The 26,022-nt window shown below is 45.0% G+C and overlaps 1 protein-coding gene across 3 annotated transcripts in view; it reads left to right on the top strand.

The window, feature by feature from the left end:
* Positions 1-25,426, top strand: part of NECAB2 (N-terminal EF-hand calcium binding protein 2) — a 370,725-nt gene extending 345,299 nt beyond the window's left edge. For all 3 annotated transcript variants that reach the window (XM_073605449.1, XM_073605451.1, XM_073605452.1), the window contains 3 exons: positions 12,036-12,113; positions 19,384-19,475; positions 22,408-25,426. In XM_073605449.1, the coding sequence (XP_073461550.1) occupies positions 12,036-12,113; positions 19,384-19,475; positions 22,408-22,436 (199 nt within the window). In that variant the 3' untranslated portion in view covers positions 22,437-25,426. The remainder of the gene's footprint in view (positions 1-12,035; positions 12,114-19,383; positions 19,476-22,407) is intronic.
* Positions 25,427-26,022: the final 596 nt, after the last annotated feature.

The following is a 26,022-nucleotide window of genomic DNA, read 5'->3' as shown; positions in this document are numbered from 1 at the left end:
AACCTGTGTCTAATTGATATGAATAGGACTACTTGCAAGGGGATGTGTGGAACACCTGTGCATCCCTGTATGGGCAAACACAGCCTTTTCACAGGCATACGCTGCAGTAAGCCCATGTGAGCAAGGCCTTAATTGCATATATTTACAAATACATGTGAAAGCCACACTGCCGCATCAGGGTACCTCTGTAACATGTGGTCCCTAACTCTAAACTTGCTGAGTTTCCCAACTATGGGAACATTTATAGTAATACACAAACAGAGAGCAGGCTCACCTGGAAACAGCCCATCCCTCCTTAAAAGTACAGCAACTTATGAAAAACCCAAAATTACATATTCTTAAAATGTGCCTGCTGCACCATGTATGAAAAAGTATCCTGTTCTCTTCGTATTGCATCCTTTGTGTCAAATATCTGGTGTCCCTGCCAGTCCCTCTGTTTTGCTATCAAAAACTGACCACATTGGCATGAGAGCAGACCATGGTTAGTTTTCAGGCTGCACTGAAAACTCAGCCTTCTCTCCTCCAATGATCAGACTTGTGCTGACACAAACCCGCTCTCCGTGCACAGCTATTCTCTGGGAAGATCAGTGTGCTGCTGCTGCTTCACCTCCCCCCAAAAAAGTTATCTATAATTACATATATACATATGTATATATATATATATATATATATATATATATATATATATATACACACACACACAGTATCTCACAAAAGTGAGTATACCCCTCACATTTTTGTAAATATTTTATTATATCTTTTCATGTGACAACACTGAAGAAATGTCACTTTGCTACAATGTAAAGTGGTGAGTGTACAGCTTGTATAACAGTGTAAATTTTCTGTCTCCTCAAAATAACTCAACACACAGCCATTAATGTCTAAATCGCTGGCAACAAAAGTGAGTACACCCCTAAGTGAAAATGTCATGTGACTCGTTAGTGTTACAAGGTCTCAGGTGTGAATGGGGAACAGGTGTGTTAAATTTGGTGTCATCGCTCTCACTCTGTCATACTAGTCACTGGAAGTTCTACATGGCACCTCATGGAGAAAACTCATTGAGCATCTGAAAAAAAAAGAATTTTTGCTCTATATAAAGATGGACTAGGCCAGTAATGGCAAACCCCAGATGTTTTGGAACTACATTTCCCATGATGCTCATGCACTCTGCAGTGTAGTTGAGCATCATGGGAAATGTAGTTCCAAAACATCTGGGGTTCCAGGGTTCGCCATCACTGACCTAGGCTACAAGAAGATTGCCAGGACCCTGAAACTGAGCTGCATCACAGTGGCCAAGACCATACAACATTAACAGGACAGGTTCCACTCAGAACAGGCCTCGCCATGGTCGACCAAAGAAGTTGAGCGCATGTGCTGTTTTGCTTGCATCTATCTAGCAAGGTTACTTTGCGGAATAAGCAAGGAAGCTGAGACCTTTGCCGTGTGTAAATGTGCTTTTTACTGAACAAAAATGCTGTACATACAAAACTATTACAATTTTAGTAACACAATACAAGACTGACAGATAACTATAACAAGCAAAATGCCTAGCAAATAAACAGCCTATGGTCTGTAACAGTAGAAATACACTTAAAAGTTACTTAGCTCCGGTTACTGTGTTTGTGATCTCCATTGACAACTAGGACTTAGGCTTCTTCTTTACAAGATCAGGTACCTTCTTCTTGGCTGATTACAGGTGAGTCTTTTGGTTTTAAAGCATAGTGAGAGTCCTCTTAGCTTATGCCTGAAGCCCCCTTTTATGTGTCAGGCTGTTTACCATAGTTATCAAACAACAGAAAACATACCTGTTTACTGTAGCTGTAGGGACAATGGACTGCTGAAACCGTCAACAATTCCCATTGTTTAGGACAGCCTATGTATTCGTTACCAAAACATTAGTTTGAGAAACAGCCTCAAACAAAACCTGATTTCCGTTTCTGTGAAAACTGATTGAGAATGTGTATATATATATATATATATATATATATATATATATATATATATATAAACAGGGCTTTTTTTCTCAGAGTATAGGAGCAGGAACTCCTCCCTTCAGCAGTAATAGACCTCAACGATAGATCCCTCCCAGCAACATAAGACCCTCCAGCAACATAAGACCCTCTGCCAGCAACAATAGACACCCACACAAAAATAGATCCCTACCAGCGACAATAGATTCCCCAGCAAGCAGCATCACTAGACCTTCCAGCACACCCCATCACTTCTTGCCATAAAATACATTCAGTGTGGGAGGTATCAGAGGTGCCGGAACTGCATTCCCCCGTGTTCCCGCTGAAAAAAATAAATCCCAGTTTATATATATCAAACGCAACACGTGCTCAGCGTCACATTCAGAGGTTGTCTTTGGGAAAAAAAAACGTATGAGTGCTGCCAGCATTGCTGCAGAAGTTAAAGAGTTGGGGCTCAGCCTGTCAGTGCTCAGACCATACGCTGCACACTGCATCAAATTGGTCTGCATTGTTGTTGTTCCAGAAGGAAGCTTCTTGCATAGATGATGCACAAGAAAGCCCACAAACAGTTTGCTGAAGACAAGCAGACTAAGGACATGGATTACTGGAACCATGTCCTGTGGTCTGATGAGATCAAGTTAAACTTATTTGGTTCAGATGGTGTCAAGCGTGTGTGGCGGCAACCAGGTGAGGAGTACAAAGACAAGTTTGTCTTGCCTACAGTCAAGCATGGTGATGGGAGTGTCATGGTCTGGGGCTGCATGAGTGCTGCCGGCACTGGGGAGCTACAGTTCATTGAGGGAGCCATGAATGCCAACATGTACTGTGACATACTGAAGCAGAGCATTATACCCTCCCTTCAGAGACTGGGCCGCAGGGCAGTATTCCAACATAACGACCCCAAACACACCACCAAGACGACCACTGCCTTGCTAAAGAAGCTGAAGGTAAAGGTGATGGACTGTACAAGCATGTCTCCAGACTTAAACCCTATTGAGTATCTGTGGGGCATCCTAAAACGGAAGGTAGAGGAGCGCAAGGTCTCTAACATCCACCAGCTCTGTGATGTCGCCTTGGAGGAGTGGAAGAGGACTCCAGTGGCAACCTGTGAAGCTCTGGCGAACTCCATGCCCAAGAGGGCTAAGGCAGTGCTGGAAAATAAAATACTAATGCAAGTGGATCAATCAACCTTAGTTAAAGGATACCTCTCAGCAATGGCCAGGTAAAGACGTGCACTGGAGTAGCTCCTGGCTTAACCTGACCTGTAACGGCAATCACACAGTTTTCACCTCATGTGAACACAGCATAGCACCCCTAAGCGATACAGAACAAGATCGTCGACCTGTGGGACCCGACTCCAGATTTCCCAACCCGGAATCCAGTGCTACTTCAGGGACACACCATAGTAGCTGCACCTCGTGCGATCCGCATGGAGGCGGACAACAACACACCGCTAGCAAGCCGCTCTGCATCTTCTCCGGGACCGGACAACCTCATGGACACCCCTGCTGCCTTTCGGCCCGACATGGCTGACACATCACAGAGCCAGAGCCGCCTGGATGAGGACCTCCGCGCCATGCTACAGGCCCTTCCCACGAGGTCGGACATTAAGACCCTGATCCTGCGTATAAAAAAGCGCATAGCAGGTTTATACAAGCGGCAAGAATGGAGCTGCAGACCTTCACGGACCGTGTGACCACCGGAGAGACCTCGGTGCTGGCCCTGGAATGTATGCAAGGCACTCAATCCCTAGAGGCACAGGAGATGCAACTCCACCTGGAAGAAATGGAGGACCGCAGCCGCCGCAACAATTTGCGGCTGTAGGGAATCCCAGAAGCCACGGGCCTGGAAGATTTAACGCAGACTGTCATGGCCATATTCCACAGGCTTATGGAGGCCCCACCACCTTCACTGGAAATAGACCGTGTTCATCGCACACTTGGTCTCAAATCCGCAGACCCTGCAAGACCCCGCAACGTCTTATACCGCCTACACCACTACTCGCAAAAGGAGATTATTCTGCGCAAGGCCTGGGAGCATGGGGATATCAAATTTGATGGAGCGCATCTTCAGATCCTCCCAGACATATCCAGAGCCACGCTACAGCACCGAGCATTACTGAGACCGGCCCTGGAAGTGGCGAGGAGACACGGCTGCACCTATAGATGGGGGTACCCTTTGGCAGTAATCTTCCGCAAGGCACAAACTTCCTTCATGCTCCGCACACCAACAGACCTCCTGGCGTTTTTCACCTTCCTGGGGGCAGAACCTATCCAGGTTCCGAACTGGTTACAGAAGATTCCGAGACCAACGGGTCGCTCGGGCCCCGCCACGGGCAGACCCACCCAGTGTGCCCGCTCTCAGAGGCCCAGAGGGAGATCCCGAATGACATCCATCAACAGGTCACGTGAGTCATAGAAACATCTTTCAAGCTCCAACTCTTGTTTTACACGGGTTGACCATATGACTCCCCCGCTAGCAGGCCCCTCACATAGAAGCCCCCCGTGTGTGCTCCTATTTAACTGGCATCCCCCAACATGACTGAACAGAGGATGGGTAACTTTTACATTGAGCTGGCCTGATCCGCCCCCACCCTTACCTCCCCCTTCTCTTAATGCTTGACACTCTCCCACTACCCCTTGACACAAGGCGCTGTCGGCCACGAGTTTATTCTGGACCTTGGGGGGACGGTACTTGACTTGTTTTTACCCTTGGTCATCCCCCACGGAGCTCCGCGTGGTGAGGCAGAGTCGGGGAGACCCCCCCGCCGCGAAAGACGTATGGTGATGGTTGCTACTGTGCATATTACCCGCTGGTGGGACAGCTCAACACCCGTTGCAGGAGCCATGGGTAGACTAACTCAGCAGTCCTCTGTACGCGCATGTGTACATGGTGTCCCCCCCCCCGTCTGCAGCGGTTTGCATCGGGGAAGAAATGACGCCTTTTATCTTTGCATAACCCACTTTCTTTTGCAGGACTACGCTGTGCTATACTTGAGCAGACCACATGGACACATGCCCCCCGACACCATCGGGCGACAACGGTCATAGGAGTGATACTAACGGACATGTGAGTTGCTGTGATGGAGGGTCATGCAGTATTTTAGCGGGGGGGCGGGACTTCCTGGGGGGAAGCTGATGGCGTTGAACTCTCAGAGGGACCCAGGCTGACGTTACCACAATACGCCTCACACGGTTAAGGAACATAAGACCTCTTGGGGAAAACTTACTTAAGAAATCTAAGGGGGACAGCGTTACTATTGTGGAAGTGACAAATGTAAATGTGGGAGACGGGTCACTGCCCCTCCTCTTGGTACTTATCCCTCGGGACACCCATTAGCACCCGAATGGAGAAGACCCACGGGAGGCGCCGACTTTGGCTGGGAGGAATCCTGAGGGAAGCGGCCTGAACGGGGAATATTCTACCTTATGGTCAACCTGTGAGTTTATTAAGTTTGATATGTTACCTATAGAGTTTTTAATGTTAACAATGACCTGTGAGACCTACTTGGTCCTGTTATACATGAGTATCAGACATTTAATACCAGATACCTGCCAATTGCTCACATCCACACACTCAGAAAAGGTCGGGGAGAGCCAGGGGACTTCCCAAGGGCTCTTGCTGACCACACCCCCACTTAGGCCAACGCTCACCGCCCAGGTTATACTGGGGAGCGTAGTAGCAAATTTTTGCTGACACTTTAGATCCTTATTTGAACTGGACGGTGCCTGCTGAGGGACATTACCCTAGGTAGACACTAAGGTTTTGAATCTGCTATACTCGGCCAACCTTACAAAAACATCTAGTGTCTTCATAGGCACTGACGCTGAGAAAACGATGTTTGACTGAGTAAATTGGGCTTTCATGTTTGCAACACTGCGACGTGGGACTAGGCAGCAACATGTTGAGTTGGATCTCGGCGGCATACACAACACCAACGGCAAGGTTCAGGGCCAATGGCGTGACCTCAGACTCATTCCCAATTACAAACGGGATGCGACAGGGGTGCCCGCTCTCGCCCCTCCTCTTTGCACTGTCCCTAGAACCTCTCCTGTGCCACATAAGACTGAACCCAAACATCACTGGAGTTACAATAAATCAAACCCAACATACCCAGCAACCCAGCGTACACTGACGATATGATGTTTTCAATCACGAACCCTCCCAAATTATAACCCTCCCAAATCTGCTGCAAGAATTTGCAATATACGGAGCACTCTCTAACCTAAAAATCAATTTCTCCAATTCAGAGGCGATGGGTGTGGGGTTACCGCCCTCGCAGCTTATACACCTCCGAACCAGCTTTTAATTGAAATGGACTGATAGGGCCTTGAAATACCTGGGCGCACACATCCCTAAACATTCTCACGACTTTACGAACTTAGCTTCCCGCCTCTTCTGAAAACTTTACTTAATCAATGGCACACGGGCTTACATTCATGGCTTGGTCGCTGCAACATCCTGAAAATGACTATCCTCCCTAAATTCCTCTACCTTATGCAAGCCTTACCTATCCACATACCTGCTACCTACGTTAAACAAGTGCAATCAGCACTCACAGAGTTTATATGGGCCCAGAAAAGGCCTTGGCTTACCAAAAGATTACTCGTATTCCCTAAACAACGCGGAGGTCTAGCACTGCCAGATATTCGGGCCTACCACCAAGCGGTGCACTTGGGAAGGCTTATAGATTGGTGCCGACACCACGAGACCAAATTATGGACTCAACTAGAGCAAGCAAAAAGTATAGTTCCCCTTGGGAAGACCCCATGGTGTTTTTCGGCCCTCCCCGCAGAACTCAAACGTCACCCAATGATAGGCAACTCTATACGAATCTGTGCCCAGCTTGTCTCCCGACCATCCCTCTCCTTTCCAAACTCCCCTATATACCCCATACTAGGAAATCCCCAGTTTACACCGGGCTTACATGATGCGGTCTTTCAGGGTCTGAGTGACACGGGCCTACACCAAGCCTTCCACTTTAGCTCTGGAGGGCGTTGGAAAACTATCACAGAACTCTCTGACCCCACAGGCTCGTTCCACTTACAGCCCCCCACCGACAGCAGCCAACCGCTCTCAACACTCGATGGAACGTTGTACTGACCCTGGAGTGCTACCACACACACTTTCTCTTACATACAGCCTCTTAAATACACCATCAGCATATTTTCTACCCCCGGGACAACTCAAGTGGGAAAGGGAGCTGGATTGCAGGTTCAACACGAACAAGAGAGAGCACATCCTTAGATTCACGCACAAATCCTCAATCTGTGCTAAAATTCAGGAGACCAACTACAAGAAACTATAATGATGGTACAAAACCCCAGCACTACTACACAAATTCTTCCCGGCAACATCTGATCTATGTTGGCGCTGCCTGTCAGACAAGGGGACCCTGGTACACATTTTCTGGTCGTGCCCTAGACTAAAACATTTTTGGCGGGTAGTTCGGGAGATAGTGCAGAAATTTACATATCGAAACATCCCAGCATTCTTCCTCTTACAAGAGTCTACAAGAAATATGTGATTCTCCACCTTCTAGATGCAGCCAAAGCCTGCATTCCGCTCCACTGGAAATCAATCCCCACACCCACCAACCATTGATTCATTGATTTATTGCTCCAGAAGGTAGAGGAAATTTAAAAAATGGAAAATCTCATTCTCACAGCTCAAAACAGACAGGAGACATTCTCCAAAACCTGGCAGCTATGAAATATATTCATATACTCGGATGAGGGCCAGGCCCTGCGTGGGTCCACCTCTGACGCATAAACAGGCCCACCAGAGTAGCCTTGACCTAAGCTCTGATGGCAGAGATGTAATGCCTCCTGGATATAGGCTAGATGAAGACTCCTAGTACTCTATATTCGTGGGAACCCCCACCCCTCCCCCTACCTCCCAATATCTCCCCCCCTCCTCTCTAGTTTTCTATTATCTCTTTTAACACCTTACTTCTTTACAATAGGTTTACCTATCCTTTCGTTTCAATCCCCCACACAAGGGGAATAAGAAAAGAAAAAGCGGGAACGAGCCCATGGGGCCATACCACCTCACCACATCACACCTCTAAAACACATAAGTTTGCCTCCGAGGCGAATGACTTAATGACAATACTACAAACACCACACAGATGTGACTCCTGAGTCGCCACAAAATGAATAGGAAACAATGTTTGTATTTAACACACCACTTATGCCTAACAAGATGTGCTACAACGTCAGAAGTACTGTTAAATTTGACAAGGCTATGTATTACTAGTTACATTATTGTGATTGTGTTCCATCTTCTGTATTGCCATGTAACACTGCGGTCCATGTGGGCCTCTTTCCTGATATTAAAAAAAAAGAAAAAAGATATCTCTCTCCCAGCGCTCATAGAAAAATGTGACTTATAAAATTTGTTTTCAATGGACACAATAGCAGCTGCTTTAAATTAAACAATAAAAACACATATGCTTTAAAATAAATATATATCCTATTAGCAGCGCTTATTAGGTATATTCAACCCAGCATGTGTTTCCAATTCTTATAATTCACATATTTGAATGTCCAATCAAATTATATACTCAGTCCAAAATACATGATTCATAAAGGGACATCCAAATAAATCCACGGTTCCCATCACCACACCTCGTGAGACCTCTCCCTTGTGGTATTAGACTCACCAGAAAGACTGTGTATATATGCCTGTATGTCAATCCATTCTTTGGATCCAAGACCGTCCTTCCATCTAAATGTCACTCACGACAAAGCTAGTGCAGATAGCTTAATACCACACAGATCACCCGGAGAGTGGTGTTTCCGGGTTGAGATAACAACTGCTTGACACTTACTATAGCCGCATGGTCTGTTTCGTCATCAGTTCGCCAGAGGGTGTGGCCACATAGCGCGGCTCCTTTCATTTATGGGGCGTAAGCGCAGGAAGTTAACCTTGCACTTATCCCACATCTGAGTCCATTCTGACATTATCTCCAAATGGACTCCTCTTTTTGTCGTGAGTGACATTTAGAGGCACGGTCTTGGATCCAATGAATGAATTGACATACAGGCATATATATACAGTCTTTCTGGTGAGTCTAACACCATAAGGGAAAGGTCTCACGAGGTGCTGTGACGGTAATCATAGATTTATTTGGATGTCCTTTTATGAATCATGTTTTTGGACTGAGTCTAAAATTTGGTTGGACATTCGAATATGTGAATTACAAGAATTGGAAACACATAGGGTGGAATATACCTAACAAGCACTGCTAATGCTATAGGATATATATTTATTTTAAAGCATATGTGTTTTGTTAGTGCTGGAAAAAAATGGTGGACACACAAAATATCGACACTTTGGGCCCAATTTGGACATTTTCACTTAGGGGTGTACTCACTTTTATTGCCAGCGGTTTAGACATTAACCACTTACTTACTGGGCACTTAAACCCCCCTCCTGCCCAGACCAATTTTCAGCTTTCAGCGCTGACGCACTTTGAATGACAATTGCACGGTCATACAACACTGTACCCAAATGCATTTTTTATCATTTTTTTCACACAAATAGAGCTTTCTTTTGGTGGTATTTAATCACAGCTGGGATTTTTATTTTTTGCTAAACAAACAAAAAAAGATCGAAAATTAAAAAAAAAAATCATGTTTCATAGTTTGTTATAAAATTTTGCAAACAGGTAATTTTTCTACTTCTATATGCGCTGATGAGGCGACACTGATAGGCGATAGGCTGAACTGGTGGGCACTGATAGGCTGCACTGATGAGCACTGATAAGGCGGCACTGATGGGCCCTGATGGGTGGCACTGATGGGCACTGATAGGTACCACTGATAGATGGCACTGATGGGCACTGATAGGTGGCACTGATTGGCGGCACTGATGGGCACTGATTGGCACTGGTAGGTGGCACTGATGTGCAGCACTGTTGATGAGGCACTGATTGTGGGCACTGATAGGTGGCACTGTGGGCACTGATAGGTGGTGTTGTGGAAAATGTTATATTAATGTATTGTCAAAAGTCTCCCAGTGTGTGTTCAATCGTAGCCCGCTCTAAAGAGCTGACTGGGGCAGACCAACGCTGGTTGAGACCTGTTTGGTAGTGAAAAGCTCTTTGGGGATGTAGAGAAATGTTTGTGGAGTGCGGACATGTCCGCCAGCTAAGGGCCCCTGTTTGATGCACAGAACGATTGTCTGGTGGGGGTGTGTTCGCTCTGCAAAGACATTATCGGTTTAACGAGTGTGCTCTCATGTTGCCCCTGTGTGCCTGATCAACACATTTGTGGCCCAATGAGTGTACGCCTGCCGATAATCTCTCGTCCACAAAGACAGTAGAATAATCTAGGTATACATTGTTCTCTGGAACAATGTATAATAGGGATTTCTATCAACGGAAATACGGGAGTCTTTTGGGTTGTTCTGGTTGGAGACAGGGTTAATGTTTGAAAGCCATGTGGCTTCTAAAAACATACATGCACCCTGTCTCTGCTCAGACAAACCCATAGGACTCCTATAGTCATTGTTCATTGGTTGTTGCATTTTCCTGTGTTGTTAAATCCTTATATGGTCATTGATATCCTGTGAGGTCATATCCTGTGAGGTCACAAGCTTTGTAAGAGGTGTTATTGGCTGTTGGAGGCCGAACCCTCAAACTTTGGGACTTCCTTTTGATATGCTAATAAAGTGGCTCACTCAGACAGCTGAGGCAGGCTGGCTGCAGTGTGTTTTTTTGGAACTGGAAGCAGGAGGATGTGATTATTTGTGAGCATGAGGCACACACCAGAGGATGAGCTACACCAGAGGAAAGACATATGATCAAAAGGTGAGATGCATTTATATCATTAGACGAAATTGTTATTATGATTAGAAACAGGAGATTTGGCTGTGTGCTTTGCGTACAACCAAATTTCGCTGACAGTGGCACCGTGGGCACTGATGGGTGGCACTGATGTGCAGCACTGTTGATGAGGCACTGATTGTGGGCACTGATAGGTGGCACTGTGGGCACTGATAGGTGGAACTGTGGGCACTGATGGGTGGCACTGATGTGCAGCACTGTTGATGAGGCACTTATTGTGGGCACTGATAGGTGGCACTGTGGGCATTGATGGGTGGCACTGATGGGTGGTGCTGGTGGGCACTGGTAGGCGCCACCGTTGTGTAATGTTGGTGGCATTGGCAGATGGCACAGATGGGCACTGAGGAGCTGGCAGCAGCTCTCCGTGATCGGGACTGATGTCCCTCTCACAGCTGCTGCTGTGATCGGCTTTTTTTTTTTGCGCGCGGAGAAAAAAATAACCGATTACCGGCTCTGTTTACATCACATGATCAGCTGTTATTGGCTGACAGCTGATCACGTGGTAAGGGGTTGGGATCTCATAGACTCACTGATCACAGAGCGCGCCACGTGCGCCCTACAGGAGGCATGCAGGCTGCTCGGGCACGGGAGGACATCAATAGACGTTCTCCCAGCAAAGCAGGTCCGCGCTGTAGCCGCCTTTTGGCTATAGCGCGGATCTGAACAGTTTAATGGCTGTATGTTGAGTTATTTTGATGGGAAAAGCAAATTTACACTGTTATACAAGCTGTACGCTCACTACTTCACATTGTAATTTCTTCAGTGTTACATGAAACTATATAATAAAATATTTACAAAAATGTGAGGGGTGTACTTACTTTTGTGAGATACTGTGTGTGTGTATGTATACTGTGTATGTGTGTATGTGTGTATGTATATATATATATATATATATATATATATATATACGTTCTACATTGGTTTGCTTTGCCAGCAAATGGGTTGCAATACCGCAGTGCGCGTTAACGCCCTTGCAATAAACGCACCATTACAGTGGCTGTCTTTTTTAATGAATTCATAACTTAAATAGTGTTTTTACATCTGTCAGGTGTTCATCTTTCAAGTTAGCACACTTTCATTATGTGCTCTTTTATTGCGAAGTTATGTTTATGCCAAGTAAAGGAGGATGAATATGATCCGTGTCAGTTTTGTTTACTATTCGAGAAGCTATGAACACCGCCAACAATTCCTGCAACCTATTTGCTTTATTTCAGTGTTACTGCTGTAAGACTGCCGGATATGGTAACATTTATCGTGTATGAATTCTGGGAAAGAGAGGAGGATTGGAAGAGGTGAGTGGCCTGGTGTCTGGATTTTAATGGGGAATTGGGTATGTTTAGTGGCATACAGTAGCTATGCAAGAACAATACTGTAAAAAATGAAGGATCAGTTGTAAAACTTGCTTGGGAATAAACCAGACAATTTCTCAGATTAGAGTAAATATGTCAAATTATGTAAAATATTTAATTTAGAAAGTAGTAAAAAGGCAAAACTGTGTAAAATTAAGTTCGGTGGAAAACACAAATGTAAAAGGTATTTTAGAAATGAGTTTTGAAATTATCCATAAATAGGATTTGAAGCAGTGAGTATTGTAAGAACTGGGCTCTTAGTATCACCAAAGAAAGACCTTTGTATAGGAGAGATTGGATGCATGCTGACCAAAACATCCAAAACCCCGAAGTTGCAAATCAGTATACAGCCTGCCTAGCTTATGTGCTATTCCCAGGCACAACTTGTGGGTCTGCACACAACATATTTCAGCATGCAGATCTGTGATCCTATAATAAATTGTGCTGAGCATTCATCCATACCATGTGTTTTTACAGCCTGTGTATATCATAGCGGTACATACTGACAGTAAGATCATGGCTGATATGCACTTGCATCCTGTGGTCATTTGGAAGGATCGGTAAAGTTGTATCTGTGTCTTGTGTGCAGGGACCCTAAATGAACCAATATGAGATGACAGCTGCCCAGTCTATCTGCTTACATTAGATTGATGGATAACCTTATGATTGTGGGAGAACTTTTACTCTGCCTGCAGGCTGCTGTCATTGATAGTTGTGCAGGTTATAAAATGTGTCTTGGTTGCTAATGTTGAATCGCAAAAAAGTCTGTACTTGCTCCATGCCCACCAATCTCCGCTCCTTCCCCATGCATCCTATAAGCTATACAGTTTCAAAGCTAAAATGTAACTTTCATTTTCTTACTGGGGGATATTATAACCAATGCTTAAAGAGTAACTCCACTTTTGTTACAAATTCCTGTTTCTGCTCTGAAGAAAAGGCTGTCTGTTCCATTACGACTTTTGGATAATGATTCTGAATGGGAATTAGCAATTCATTTTAATCAGCTGGTGCACTTTCTGTGTTCTGATGAGAAAAGTTGCAGTGTCTGCATCCCTTTTAGAAGTGATTAATCCTTAGGGGGCATCTCACCAAAAATTGCATTTCTGTTGCAGAGGATGCTTAAAACCTGATTTGTATCTTAGTGTAGTTGTGTACTTAGTGAGTTATTCACACAAACAGAAAATTTAATTTATGGAGGCATTCTGTAGAATTTTACAGAAAATAATAGTGCTGCAGAATGAAAAACATTCATGTAATTTGTAATAACATTAAATTACAATATGGCTTATTTAACAATTGAATATGCTATATTCATTTTTTTATTTGCTATAATATTTCCCACAAAAGTGGAGCTTTAATTTAGCTCTAGTATGCATATGCCATTTACATTTCCTCACTTTGTTGCATGCCTCTTTCATACTTCCAGCGTTGTTCTGAACGTCGCACCTTAACACGCTCCCTCTCTGCTTAATGCCCCATAAAACACTTTTCTTTTTTGTCCATTGAAGGGCATAGGAATTTAGACACTGTTTGGTTATACTGCTACCTGCAGGAGGATTGGACAATGGCAAAAAACAAATTGTAGGCCAGTTTTTTTTTTTGCTAGTGCCCTAGGATAGACATCTTTTTTAGCTCTTCTGGAAAATGCCTGACCGATTTTTGCTAGCCTTTTTTTTTTTTATTTCTTCTCCTGTTGACTTCAGTCAAGATTCCTCACTGCATCGCTGTTTAAGCTGGTTGCTACATGGCTCCTATCCATTTCAGCCTTTCCTTAATTTAGCTATGGAGTGCCAGATCTGGGCCCTGCTGGACCAGATGTGCAGGGCCATCCTTGGAGTGACCTTCAAGCACTGGATTTTGCCTTGGGCCTTTTTCAGACATCAAGTACTGGTAAAAGTTACCTGCAAAGCTCTTTCCAGGTTCAGAGGCATTGTATTACCCCAGCACTTGCCCTGTCTCTGAAAAATCATTCTGTTGAGAAGGTCGATCAGGCTGAGCACGGGGAGCTACTTCATTATTTACTCTGCTGGGTGCTTTTCAAATTTCCTGATACCACTGGTTTTACTGCAGAAAGGGTTAGTGCTCAGGGATTGAGTACTATTGTCATCTACTGCTTTTAACAATAAATTTTGAAGTGAATGGACTTTTTCTAACAAAAGGTAGAGCAGATGCTTTGAGCCAAATCCTTCAGTTATGATACTTGCATAAAGCATCTTATCTTGATTCCCTTGAAGGTTGTCTTTTTGTACCTACACTTAATACCATCATCAAGAATTCAACGAGAGGCTAGAACGTATGCATGCCTCAACATTAAAAGTCCAAGGAAAGGTTGGCTGAGCCCCCCCCCCCCTTCTCCTTCATCTACTTTTGCAGTAAGTGTTAACAGTACCTCAGAGCCTGACTCTCAGACAGCCTAAAAGGTTAGAAAGCGAACTCTACTAAGCCCCTAAAAAGTCTTGTGCGTGAAGGTGCACTCCCAACACTAACTTGGGTTCCTCTCACCCAAAGACCCCTTGCTTTACTTCCGTTTTCAACTTGGCCCCTGGAGCCATGCCCCATCCAGGCCATCACTCCATTCATCAGTAAAATTTCCTTTTCTTGGGGCATGTAAGGCCCTCAGTGGTGTCTAGAACCTAGTACCTACTGGGTCGACATGAACCAGCTTTGATTGTTCCTCACCCAAATAGGCATCTGAATTTGCATTGCTGCTCATGCACATCTAATACTTCTCAGAGCATTGAGTAGGCATCATGAGGCCTAGTGGACAACATATCCCTAAAGGGCTTAATGCCTGCAAGATCCAGCTGGATTTGGCTTTGTCAGGTTTTAGCATTGGAAACTGCAGGCAATAGTAACCAACACAGTTCCACCATAGAAAGATCCACAGCATGTTTACCTTCAGACCTCTTGTCATCAGACACAGTGTTATCCCTCTTTCCTCCTGTGCAGAAGCATCAGGGCATTAAGTAACCCTCCCCTCAGAGACATCTCGTTTTCTCCTATCTCTTCTTGGTCCACTTCTGTCCCCATTTCTGCTGTTGCTGGTCAAGTTCCTGAGCAGTTTAACTTGTCTACTTCCAAGTACCATATAGTTCCTGTTGTGATTATTCAGCCTCTCTATTAGGTTTCATGCACGCTGATCCCTTTAACCGAAATTCCTTGGAAACTTGTTCCTTTCAACTGATAACCTCTAGACATGGAGAAGAGGTTCACACATCTAGGTGCGCCTCAGACCCTGCATTGCAGGTGAAGGTGGTCCTTGAAGTACCCCATGTTTCAGGAAACAAAAAACCCTTAGTTTCTTGCTGCAGTTATCCTCTAACAGGAACATGGAATAGATTAAAGGATCAATGTAGGACCGGCTTCTGTTGAACAGACAGGCTACACATGGATCAAAATTTGGCCGATTCCGGATGAAATTCTATCCATGCATGCAGGGTCAGGACAACGGGAGGGTAGAAGGGTCACCTTCCCTGGGCGCAATGTGGAGAGGGGGTGATGAGAGCTGATAAAACGCTCCCCTGTCCAGCTACCTGAATGACAGGAGTGACGCTGCCATCACCCCTCTCATTCAGAACAGAGAACAGTGCAGGGGTGCAATAACTAAAAACTAAAATCCTCCCTCCACCTGCGGGACTGGATCTCCCCCTCTAAATCCTCCAGCACTTTCAAGTGCTCTGGTACAGGACAACCCGGATACAGAGACTCCTCTTTTCAGGCTATTGCTGCTTGTTGTGTGGGTGGGATGAGGATGCGGCTGACCTCAGATCCTGCCCGCCGGCCCACCTGCCTGCCATCCACGTGGAAGAGGGAGATGTGAGCTGAGCAGCATCGAGTGTATGCTGAGGTAAGCTTAGCCGGCGATATTTTATGTCATTGCTGCTGCTCCCTGTCGCATGTCGCATGTCAAAATCAATGGTTCACTATGAGAGTCGTCTTAACTGGTCTGACTTGTGTCTGTTCGACTATGAAAATGCTCCCTGCACTACTTTGGTCCGACTTGGGCATCATTTCAGCCCACTAATTTGAATGTAAGTCGCACCCAAGTCGGATTATCATCTTAACTGGTCTGACTTGTGACATGCGACTTGTGCTCTCAAGATCTTGAGGGGGAACCCCACACCAAAACTGAAAACAAGGTGTATGATTCTCCCCCCAAGATCCATACCAGGCCCTTTAAATCTGATATGGATATTGAGGGGAGCCCACGTAAAAAAAATGGCGTGGGCTCCCCCCCAGATCATACCAGACCTAGTGGATTTTAAGGGGAACCCCCACGCTAAGATTTAAAAAAATAAAAACGGTGTGATGTCGTCGCCCCCCCCAGGATCAGTACCATACCCTTATCTGAGCATGCAGCCCGGCAAGTCAGGAAAGGGGGGGGGGATAAGTGAGTGCCCCCCCCCCCCTTTGGACCATAAAAAGCCACATGCCCTCAACATGGGGGGGTGGGTGACAAGGGCCTCTTCCTGACAACCCTGGACAGTGGTTATGGGGTCTGCGAGCAGGGGGATCATCGTAATTTGGAAGCCCCCTTTAACAAGGGAGTCCCCAGATCCTGCCCCCCCCATGTGAATGAGTCTGGGGTACATTATACATTCACGAAAAAAAAGTGTAGTGTTACAAAAAAACAAGAGTCGGTTTTTAATAAAAATGACGAATGTCCCCCGTCTTAGCTCTGTGTCTTCTTCCTCCGGTCTTCTCCCTCCGCTCCTTTTTCCTCTGCCGATGACTTCTTCCTCGGCCGACCCAGTCTTCCTCCTCCGCTGCCTCCAGCTGTTATGTCAGGTCTGGTGTCTGCCATTTCTTATATAGCCATGGGGTGTGGCCATCCGGTGGACATCATACGGAGACCCTGTCCCCTCGTGCCGGGTTGGCAGAGGAAGAAGCCATCAGTGGAGGGAGAAGACCAGAGGAAGAAGACACGGAGCTACAACGGGGATCATTCTTAATGAAGGACCTTTCCAAAACCATCTCTTGTTTTTTTTGTAGCACTATGCTTTTTTTGGGTGAATGGGTAGGGGTACAATGTACTCCATACTCATTCACATGGGGGCGGGATCTGGGGACCCCATTGCTAAAGGGGGCTTCCAGATTCCGATAAGCTCCCTGCCCGCATCGGATCAGAAGTCGTGCAACTTCTGTGTCGGAACAGTGTGAACATAGCCTGATACCAATTCTGGGAGTTTTTGCGTGCACTGACACCTGTGCTGAGGGTTATTATTGTGTCCACTGACTTCAATGCTGTAGGTTATCATTATGTCCACTGACATCAATGCTGCAACTTATTACATCCACTGACACCTATGCTGGGGGTTATTTTTGCATTCAGGAGGAGGGGGTGCACAATTTGGCATCTTCGCTGTGGGCACTGGTTGACTTTGTCGTGCCACTGCATGCATGGCTTTAGTTGACAAGCTTTACCTCCTCGAGCAGCCCAAACAGTGTGACAATTATCAGCCCTGAGAACAGACTGGAGATAGTCAACCTCAGTGGTAGCCCTACAAGCCTAAAAGAGGTGAAGCTGGCTATACACTAGTAGAATCTTGTTCGAATCTTGTTTAAATGTTTGTTCAATTCTCTAATCGTTAATGGCTTCAAATTGACTTCCGTTTTTTACCACAGTGATGGGAAAAGTCAAAGGAGGGGGATGGAAAATTTTTCTCAAATGCATTTCTAGCAGTGTATGTGGTTTTCATTCAGGAAATTCCATTCATTCCAAAATCGGTTGTCAAAAGAAAAATTTCGAACTACATTCGCTCAGTAATCAAATGTACAAAGATTTTTTGTACAAATCTTTGTTCTTCGCACTTTTTTGAAAAAAACTAAAAGTCAGCAGCTACAAATACTGTAGCTGCTGAGTTTTACTAAAAGGACACTTACCTTTCCAGGGATCTAGTGCCATCCTTACCTGAACCAGATTCTTGACGGTCTTTGGGTCCCCGTCCTGTTTACTGTGGGCAGCCAGCTGTGATTCCTAGCGGCCTCACAGCATGCTGCCCACTGTGCATGCTCTTTGTGAATTCCTTCTGGGACCTGTGATGTTTCCCAGAAGGTTGCGGGGGGGGGCTTCCGGTGGATTGGCCACAGGATTCCGACTGGAAGTGAGAGCCGGTACTTGTCAAAACCAGGTACCCCCTCCCCCCCAAAAAAAAGTGCCAAAAATAGAAGGAGGGGGGACATAAAGCAGAACTTCCCCTTGAGGCCGGGTTCACACATGCTGAATCGGAACCAAAGATGCACAGGACCCTTTCCAAATGCAGACCGTGGCCGCCCCCTGAGGTGTATGAACCGGCTCCATTGCGAGCCAGGCACACTCCCCTGTCATGCAAATTGGATGCGGGGAAACCTGCAGATGTGTGCGGGTTTAGCAGAAGTGTGAACCCAGCCTTAGGGGGAAGTTCTGCTTTAAGTCCTTAGCTAGATCAGCTGTGCAGCCTCCTAAAAGTATATACAAATTCAGATTATACAGGAAATGTTCTAAAGGAGCACGTTATTTAATAGCTGACACCATGGGGTTAAATTAATAAGGCAAATAGGTTGTTCAGATTTATAAGTGTATGACCAGCTTAACGTAAAAAATTCATTTCAGCAGCTGCTAAGGTAAACAGAAAGAAAATATAACAGGGACTGCTATAAACATACTAAATATGGCATTCTCAAAAATCAGCTTAAGGGTAAAGCTGCGTACACACGAGCGGAATGTCTGACAGAAAAAGTCCGACGGAAGCTTTTCATCGTCTATTCCGATCATGTGTGTGCCTCATCGGACTTTCTTTTTTGAAAATTCTGACGGACCTAGAAATTGAACATGTTCTAAATATTTCCGACGGAACCAATTCCTATTGGGAAAATGACTCGTCTGTATGCTGTTGCGACGGACCAAAAACGACACATGCTTTGAAGCAAGTACGAGACGGAAGCTATTGGCTACTGGCTATTGAGCTTCCTTTTTCTAGTCCCGTCGTACGTGCTGTACGTCACCGCGTTCTGGACGATCGGGCTTTGGTTTGACTGTGTGTAGGCAAGACCGCTTGAATGGAATTCCGTTGGAGTTCCGTCGGAGAAACCTTCGGAGTTTATTCTGACGGCAAAACCGGTCGTGTGTACGCAGCATAAGAAACACACTTTGCAGAGCTATTGGTAAGCCATAGGAAACTTTGTGTACAAGCATAGTTTCGATTTACTAATTAGTTTAACTGTCTTCACCCAGGCATCTGCAGAGTGGACCATGTAAGCAGTTCCAGCATGTGAAGGTCGATGCTCTCATTCAGCCAGAATCTATATCCAGCGTGTCTGTTCCAGGTAAGCTCTCAGACATCTCATACAGAAGGCTTTAAAGCACGTCCATCAGTTACAACAGTCATTACATAAAAGCAATAAGGCAAGGTGCTTGCACATGTCATAATGAGTTCTAAAATTCCATAATGGGAGCCTCCAATACTTAGGAATACACCATATGAAAATTTGCACTTAGAGGCCAAGTTTAGTGCTCTCCCCCGAAAGGGCTGTGGATTTGTCCCAGGTTCCTCTCCCACTAATGCAGCAGCAACCAGGTACTCAGCAACATTCACTTTTCTGGCTCAATAAAACAGTCCACGGGTTGCCTTTTTCTGTATTTATTGCTTAGATAGGGTACTGGGAGCTGTAGGATACTCCAGAACAGTAACAAAAGGTCACTTCTCACTCTGCATCTACTTCTTAGAACAGTTCCCTCAACAATAGCTCAGGAAATGGACAGCACTGGGACACCATAAGCAATGGCCCAGGCCAGGCAAACCTTAGTTTTAGTGTACCAGGGGGTTAACAGCAGCAGCAGTCACCCAGATCAGCCTGCACTCAGATCTGTACTAACAAGTCCTACGTGGAATCCTCCTTTGTTAGCTTCAGAGTTTCTCAGGAAATTGGCCCTCCAGCTTTAGCATAGCTGGTACCTCGATGAGCTCCTGGTAGATGTCAGCTGGGCTGAATAATGATTGTGACTCCTTGTGGCTTCACAGCTGGCTGCTCACTGCGCATGCATCTGATTGGTTCAGCGCTTTCTGCGATGTGTCACAGAAGACCGCGGGGGAAGGAGGGGGGGAGCCAAACTTCTGTTTGGATTGCTGCAGTAATCCAACCGGAAGTGGGGGAGCGGGTACCTGTCAAAACCAGGTACCTACTCCCACCTCCAAAAAAATATGTGGCAAATGTGAAGGAGGAAAAGGGGGGTGGGGGCGTGGAACAGGTACTGTGAAACTTCCCTTATTGGGTCAAGTTCCGCTTTAAGCTTCAACTCAATATTTAAATTTAGCGCAAGTCCAGGTTTGGGGGTTTTCAGGTATTGTAGGTAAACAATATATCAAATATAATGCAGCTGGGGTGTTTAAACAAGGTTTTGTTTTTGAAGGGAGATTTAAATCATTGGTAACCATGTGGTCTTGGTCACCTGGAGAAAAACATAAAGGCATGCAAAGAAAAAAAAAAAGGAATTTGCTAAATACTATTGAGGCCGGGTTCACACTGGAACCGGCTGCGGATCACACAGGAGCGCTGTCCATCCCTGTTCCCCGTTTCAGGGACGAATCAGGGCTGAATCTATGCTGAATTCGGCCCTGAAACTGAGCCAAAGACACACAGCGTTTTTGTGCAGTGCGCTCTGCAGCCACAACCGAGATATGTGAACTGGCTCTATAGGGAGCCAGTCACATTCTCCTGCTATGCGAATTGGATGCGGGGAAACCCGCATCTAATTTGCATAGGTGTGAACCCGGCCTGAACAAACAGTTACCAGAATGCAACTTTTTCACACTAGTAGTCCAATGTGTCGGGAATTGGAGAATGGTAAGTAGGAGCGCTTCTGCTAGTAGGGTCCTCCAGGTGTTATATACATTTAGGATCATCCAAGACAGCAGGATAGCAAGCTGACAGGCACTCGAGCAGCACTTAGAGGAGAGAAGCGTGCACTGGATAGACAAAGATATGCAGAGAAAGGGCTTCTAAGTGCAGTATGTCACAAATTTTATTAAAAGCCAACGGTAAAAAACATTTAAAGGATTACAAAGTAAACAGGCTCATCAATTGTATGAAGTCCTCCTGAGATGGTCTTCCCTTTCACTGTGCCAACTAGCACCTGGAAGGGTCTGGAGGAGTAAAATGGCCACCGCACTTCCTGAAACCACCGTAGAACACAGGGGGCGGAAGTGATGTCAGCAAGGGGGTGGTAACTAGTTTCGGAGCATGCTCAAAGGCTCCTTCAGCTGTTTTGAAGAAGCAGCCCTTGAGCATGCTCCGAAAGTAATCACCACCCCCTTGCTGACATTACTTCCCATGTGTTCCATCTTGGCCATCTTGCTCCTCCAGACTCTCGGTTCTTGCAGGTGCTGGTCGGCACAGTGACAGGGAAGACCATCTCAGGTGAACTTCATACATTGATGAGCCTGTTTACTCTGTAATCCTGTAAGTGTTTTTTAACCACTGCCTTTCAATAAAATTGCTGACATACTGCACTTAGAAGCACCTTTCTCTGCATATCAATGTGTCAGGAATGAAAAGGGTCTGTTTCACCTAGCAGCCTATCAATTCCACCTGTCACAGTTCTAAAGCAGTGTAAACTGAAAGCTGAAATCCAGTATGATATTAAGTGCACCAACAGAAATGTTTCCTCAGTCTACCAAATTGTTATTCTTAACCTAATGGTTTTATCTGAATGTGGAGAATCGTAGTGTCATATTAAGATGCCCATACATGCGCTATAGCGTGACTGTTCCCATGGCAAAGTTTGTTCCCTTTTCTAAAGATTGAATGTCACACAAATATTTCCAGCATAAAGCATATAAAAAAGTTGCTTCTTAGTCTTTTGTTAACCCTTTGCACCACCAATTATAGAGTAGAAATTAGATGGTATGTTTAATGGTAAAGGTCAGCTGTCACTTGAGATGGCAGTAATACACAGCTTGTTTACAGTATTTTGAGTGTATAGAAACTGATTTTCAAAGGATAAAGAGCACTCATGAGCATCAGAAGTGCATCATCTCTATATTCTTTCAACATTTTCTTCCTTCTCCCCATAGAAAACATAATGATTATGCTTTATGCATGTGATACATCTGTTCATTGGCAATGCTGGCTCTTAGTAGTTTCCAGTTAGATTGTTGACAGGCTCATTTATTACAGCCCATCATTGTCAGTAATAGCAGCCCTTGAATGCCTTTCTTTGATTTTCAGCTCTTGGTTAATTAGGTACATTTTTTTCCAGCTTCCTGGTGTATCCTGAGCCGAGACTGACAGCATTCTTGTGAAACTGTCCAGATTCTGTCTGTAACATCAGTGGCTCACTGAGACTTGTATCACCGTCCCACCAGAAGACCTCAATTATTCTGGCTGAGATATGTCTCCTCCTGATGACAATGTTCAAGTGCTGTCTTTTCAATCCACCTAGTGGGGAATGTATTTGCTTGTTATAAAGGGAAATCCTCAGAGAGCCAGCTTATGAAATGCCTCAAAATATAAACATAAAATTAAAAAATCAAAATAACCATATGTGAAAAACAGCCGTAGCCAGGATCAAGGAGCCTACCTAGTCACCCATATAAAACCAGACCTTTAGGGACTAGGCCCATGACACAGACCTTTGAAAACTGCATGTGAAACCAAACCTAACTTTTCTTTATAGGTTAACAATACTCCACAGGTATACAGTAGGATCAAAGTCAATTTTTGAAAGAAATAATACTGAAAACTATTAACAGGAAACCACATTTTAGATGCTGGATTGTTCATACATATCACTAACATGCTGACCTTTATTAGAAAAAAAACATGGTAGACCCATTCTCGCTTTCTAGTCCTAGATCTAATTTTAAAGAGCTTCTCCAGGAAACAGCAAGTCTAGGGCTACACTGGCGACTAACCACTTGGCTGTCACCTCTCAGAACACTGAAATTATTGTATTGTTAATGGGATGATTGCCAGCAGGTAGTTACATATCTTACTAGTAAAGAGATTTAATTACCAGTGTATCCCAAGCCTTACCCTCTTTTTACTCACAGATGGTGGCTGTCCAGTAATGTATCTCTGCCAGCTTATTAACTTCCATGAGAAATCAAGGACTGTAAGAGGTCTGAGACCTTATATGACATTAGCTGAGATGAACTGGTTGTGAGGTACACATAGAGCTGAATATCCAGTGAGGAAGTGCTCTCTGCACTTGTAGCAATTACCCAGTGATGGCTTTTGATGTTTTAAAATACATCGCAACCGGGAGCACACAAAGGCACGTCATCGCAACCGGGAGACACACACAGGCCCGGCCTTTCCAACCAGTAACACACACAGGCCCTGCATCAGAACTGGGAGCACACACAGGCCGGACATCACAGCCAGGAGCACACAGTTCCTACATCATAAACTGGAACACACACAGGCTGGACATCACAGCCAGGAGCACACAATCCCTACATCATAAACTGTAACACACACAGGCCGGACATCACAGCCAGGAGCGCACAGCTCCTACATCATAAACTGGAGCACACAGGCCAGACATCACACACTAAAACAACACAGGCCCTACATAACAAACTAGAGCACACAAAGGCCCACCCACCATCACAAATTGGAGCACTTGCAGGCCCCACATCAGACTGAAGCATACACAGGCTCTATATCATAACCAGGAGCATACATAGGCCCTGCATCACACGTGGGAGCACAGACTGGTGATCACAAAGTGGCGTTCACACAGGCTCTATATCACAAACAAGAGCACACACATGCCCAACATCACAAACTGGAGCACACACAGGCCCAGCATCACAAACTGGAGCACACACAGGCCCAGCATCACAAACTGGAGCACACACAGGCCCAACATCTCAAACTGAAGTACACACAGGCCCAGCATCACAAACTGGAGCACACACAGGTCCAACATCACAAACTGAGGTACACACAGGTCCAGCATCACAAACTGGAGCACACACAGGCCCAACATCACAAACTGGAGCACACACAGGCCCAAAATCACAAACTGGAGCACACACAGGCCCAACATTACAAACTGGAGCACACACAGGCCCAACATTACAAACTGGAGCACACACAGGCCCAACATCACAAACTGGAGCACACACATGCCCAACATCACAAACTGGAGCACACACAGGCCCAACATTACAAACTGGAGCACACACAGGCCCAACATCACAAACTGGAGCACACACAGGCCCAATATCACAAACTGGAGCACACACAGGCCCAATATCACAAACTGGAGCACACACAGGCCCAACTTTACAAACTGGAGCACACACAGGCCCAACATCACAAACTGGAGCACACACAGGCCCAACATCACAAACTGGAGCACACACAGGCCCAACATCACAAACTGGAGCACACACAGGCCCAACATCACAAACTGGAGCACACACAGGCCCTATATTACAACCAGGTAGACACACAGGCCCCACATCACAAATGGGAGAGCACACAGGACCCACATCACAAACTGTAGTGCACACAGGCCTTGCATTGTAACAGTGGCTTTAGTGTGAAGATATTGGGTTGATTTACTAAAGGCAAATAGGCGGTTTGCAAGGGAATTTTCTCTCAGCTTAATGAATTGGATGAAAATGTACTTTGTGCATGGTTGGAGGTTGGCAGAGCTTCACTTTATTCACTAAGTTAGGGAAAGCTCCTCTTCCCTTGCAAAGTGAACTGCCTATTTACCTTTAGTAAATCAACCCCAATGTCTCGGCTATTAAAGAAAGTGCTTCTCCAGGACACTTCCTTTATTATCTGAATTTCTTCTTCCTTTCGAGAGGTTGCACAACCAAAGGACTTAATCTTAACCATCTCTAATGCAGGGATCTATACAGCTCTGACAGTCACCCTTTGTGAGTAATGTGAAAGAATTTAGCTTCATCCTGGAAAACATATTTAGCTGTATATCCTGGGGGCATTTCTTCCTAATTTCATCCAATGATGCATGGCTAGGTTCACAGAGCCACTGGAGCAGCTGACACCTTTACCCAGTTATACATTCTTTTTTTACCCTGGCAATGATTAATATAGAAGACCTTCTCGGAATGTCCATTTCTTTTTTTTAATTATGTATTGTTTGATATTCTATATACCGTATGTAAACTGTTCACTATTGGTATGGGAATTAATGCCTAGTGCAATGCAAGTTACTAGAAAATGTCTTTCCAAAGGACTTATTTATTATAGGATATGTACAGTTGCGAAACGTACCTATTAAAACTCTTAAACCATGTTGTGTCATTGTAAAAAAAAAAAAAAGCTTTTGTTGTACTTTATGATCGTTATGGATTTTTTATTTTGTGTGTTTGCTGATAACTGCCTTTATTTTAAGAACATTTTATTTCACACCCACCTTTACTCTTTCACTATGAAGTTGCTTATATTACTAGACTGATGTGAGTCTGACCTTCAAACATATGGGTTTGTTTAATAAGGTGCTGTGAAAGTGCAATAACACTGCAGCCATCTCTCAAATGCAGCAATCTGAAAATAGATTGGCTGGTACGAGTTGCAATATTGTGATCTGCAACGCCACCCATCGATGAAACTTGGTATAGCAGTTCATCCATCTGAATGCAATGGTTCCCTTTGTAAGCACAATTACTATTCTTATTTACTAATATGACCAATTTGTAGTGACCAATAGCAACCAGTCTGTTTTGAAGTTACCCTTGTCAGATGATGAAAACTATGAAATAATCTTGCTTGCGGTTAGCTATTTTTCACATAGTGTACTAATAAGGTTCACCCATGATGCTTAAAGAGAAGCACCTGTCCAGATAAACTATTGTTGATGCGCTGAAAATTTGGTTCACAAAAATGTACT

Source organism: Aquarana catesbeiana, linkage group LG11 (genome assembly GCF_042186555.1).
Source record: "Aquarana catesbeiana isolate 2022-GZ linkage group LG11, ASM4218655v1, whole genome shotgun sequence".
Classification (NCBI taxonomy): domain Eukaryota; kingdom Metazoa; phylum Chordata; class Amphibia; order Anura; family Ranidae; genus Aquarana; species Aquarana catesbeiana.
This window is presented reverse-complemented; position numbering and strand designations above follow the sequence as displayed.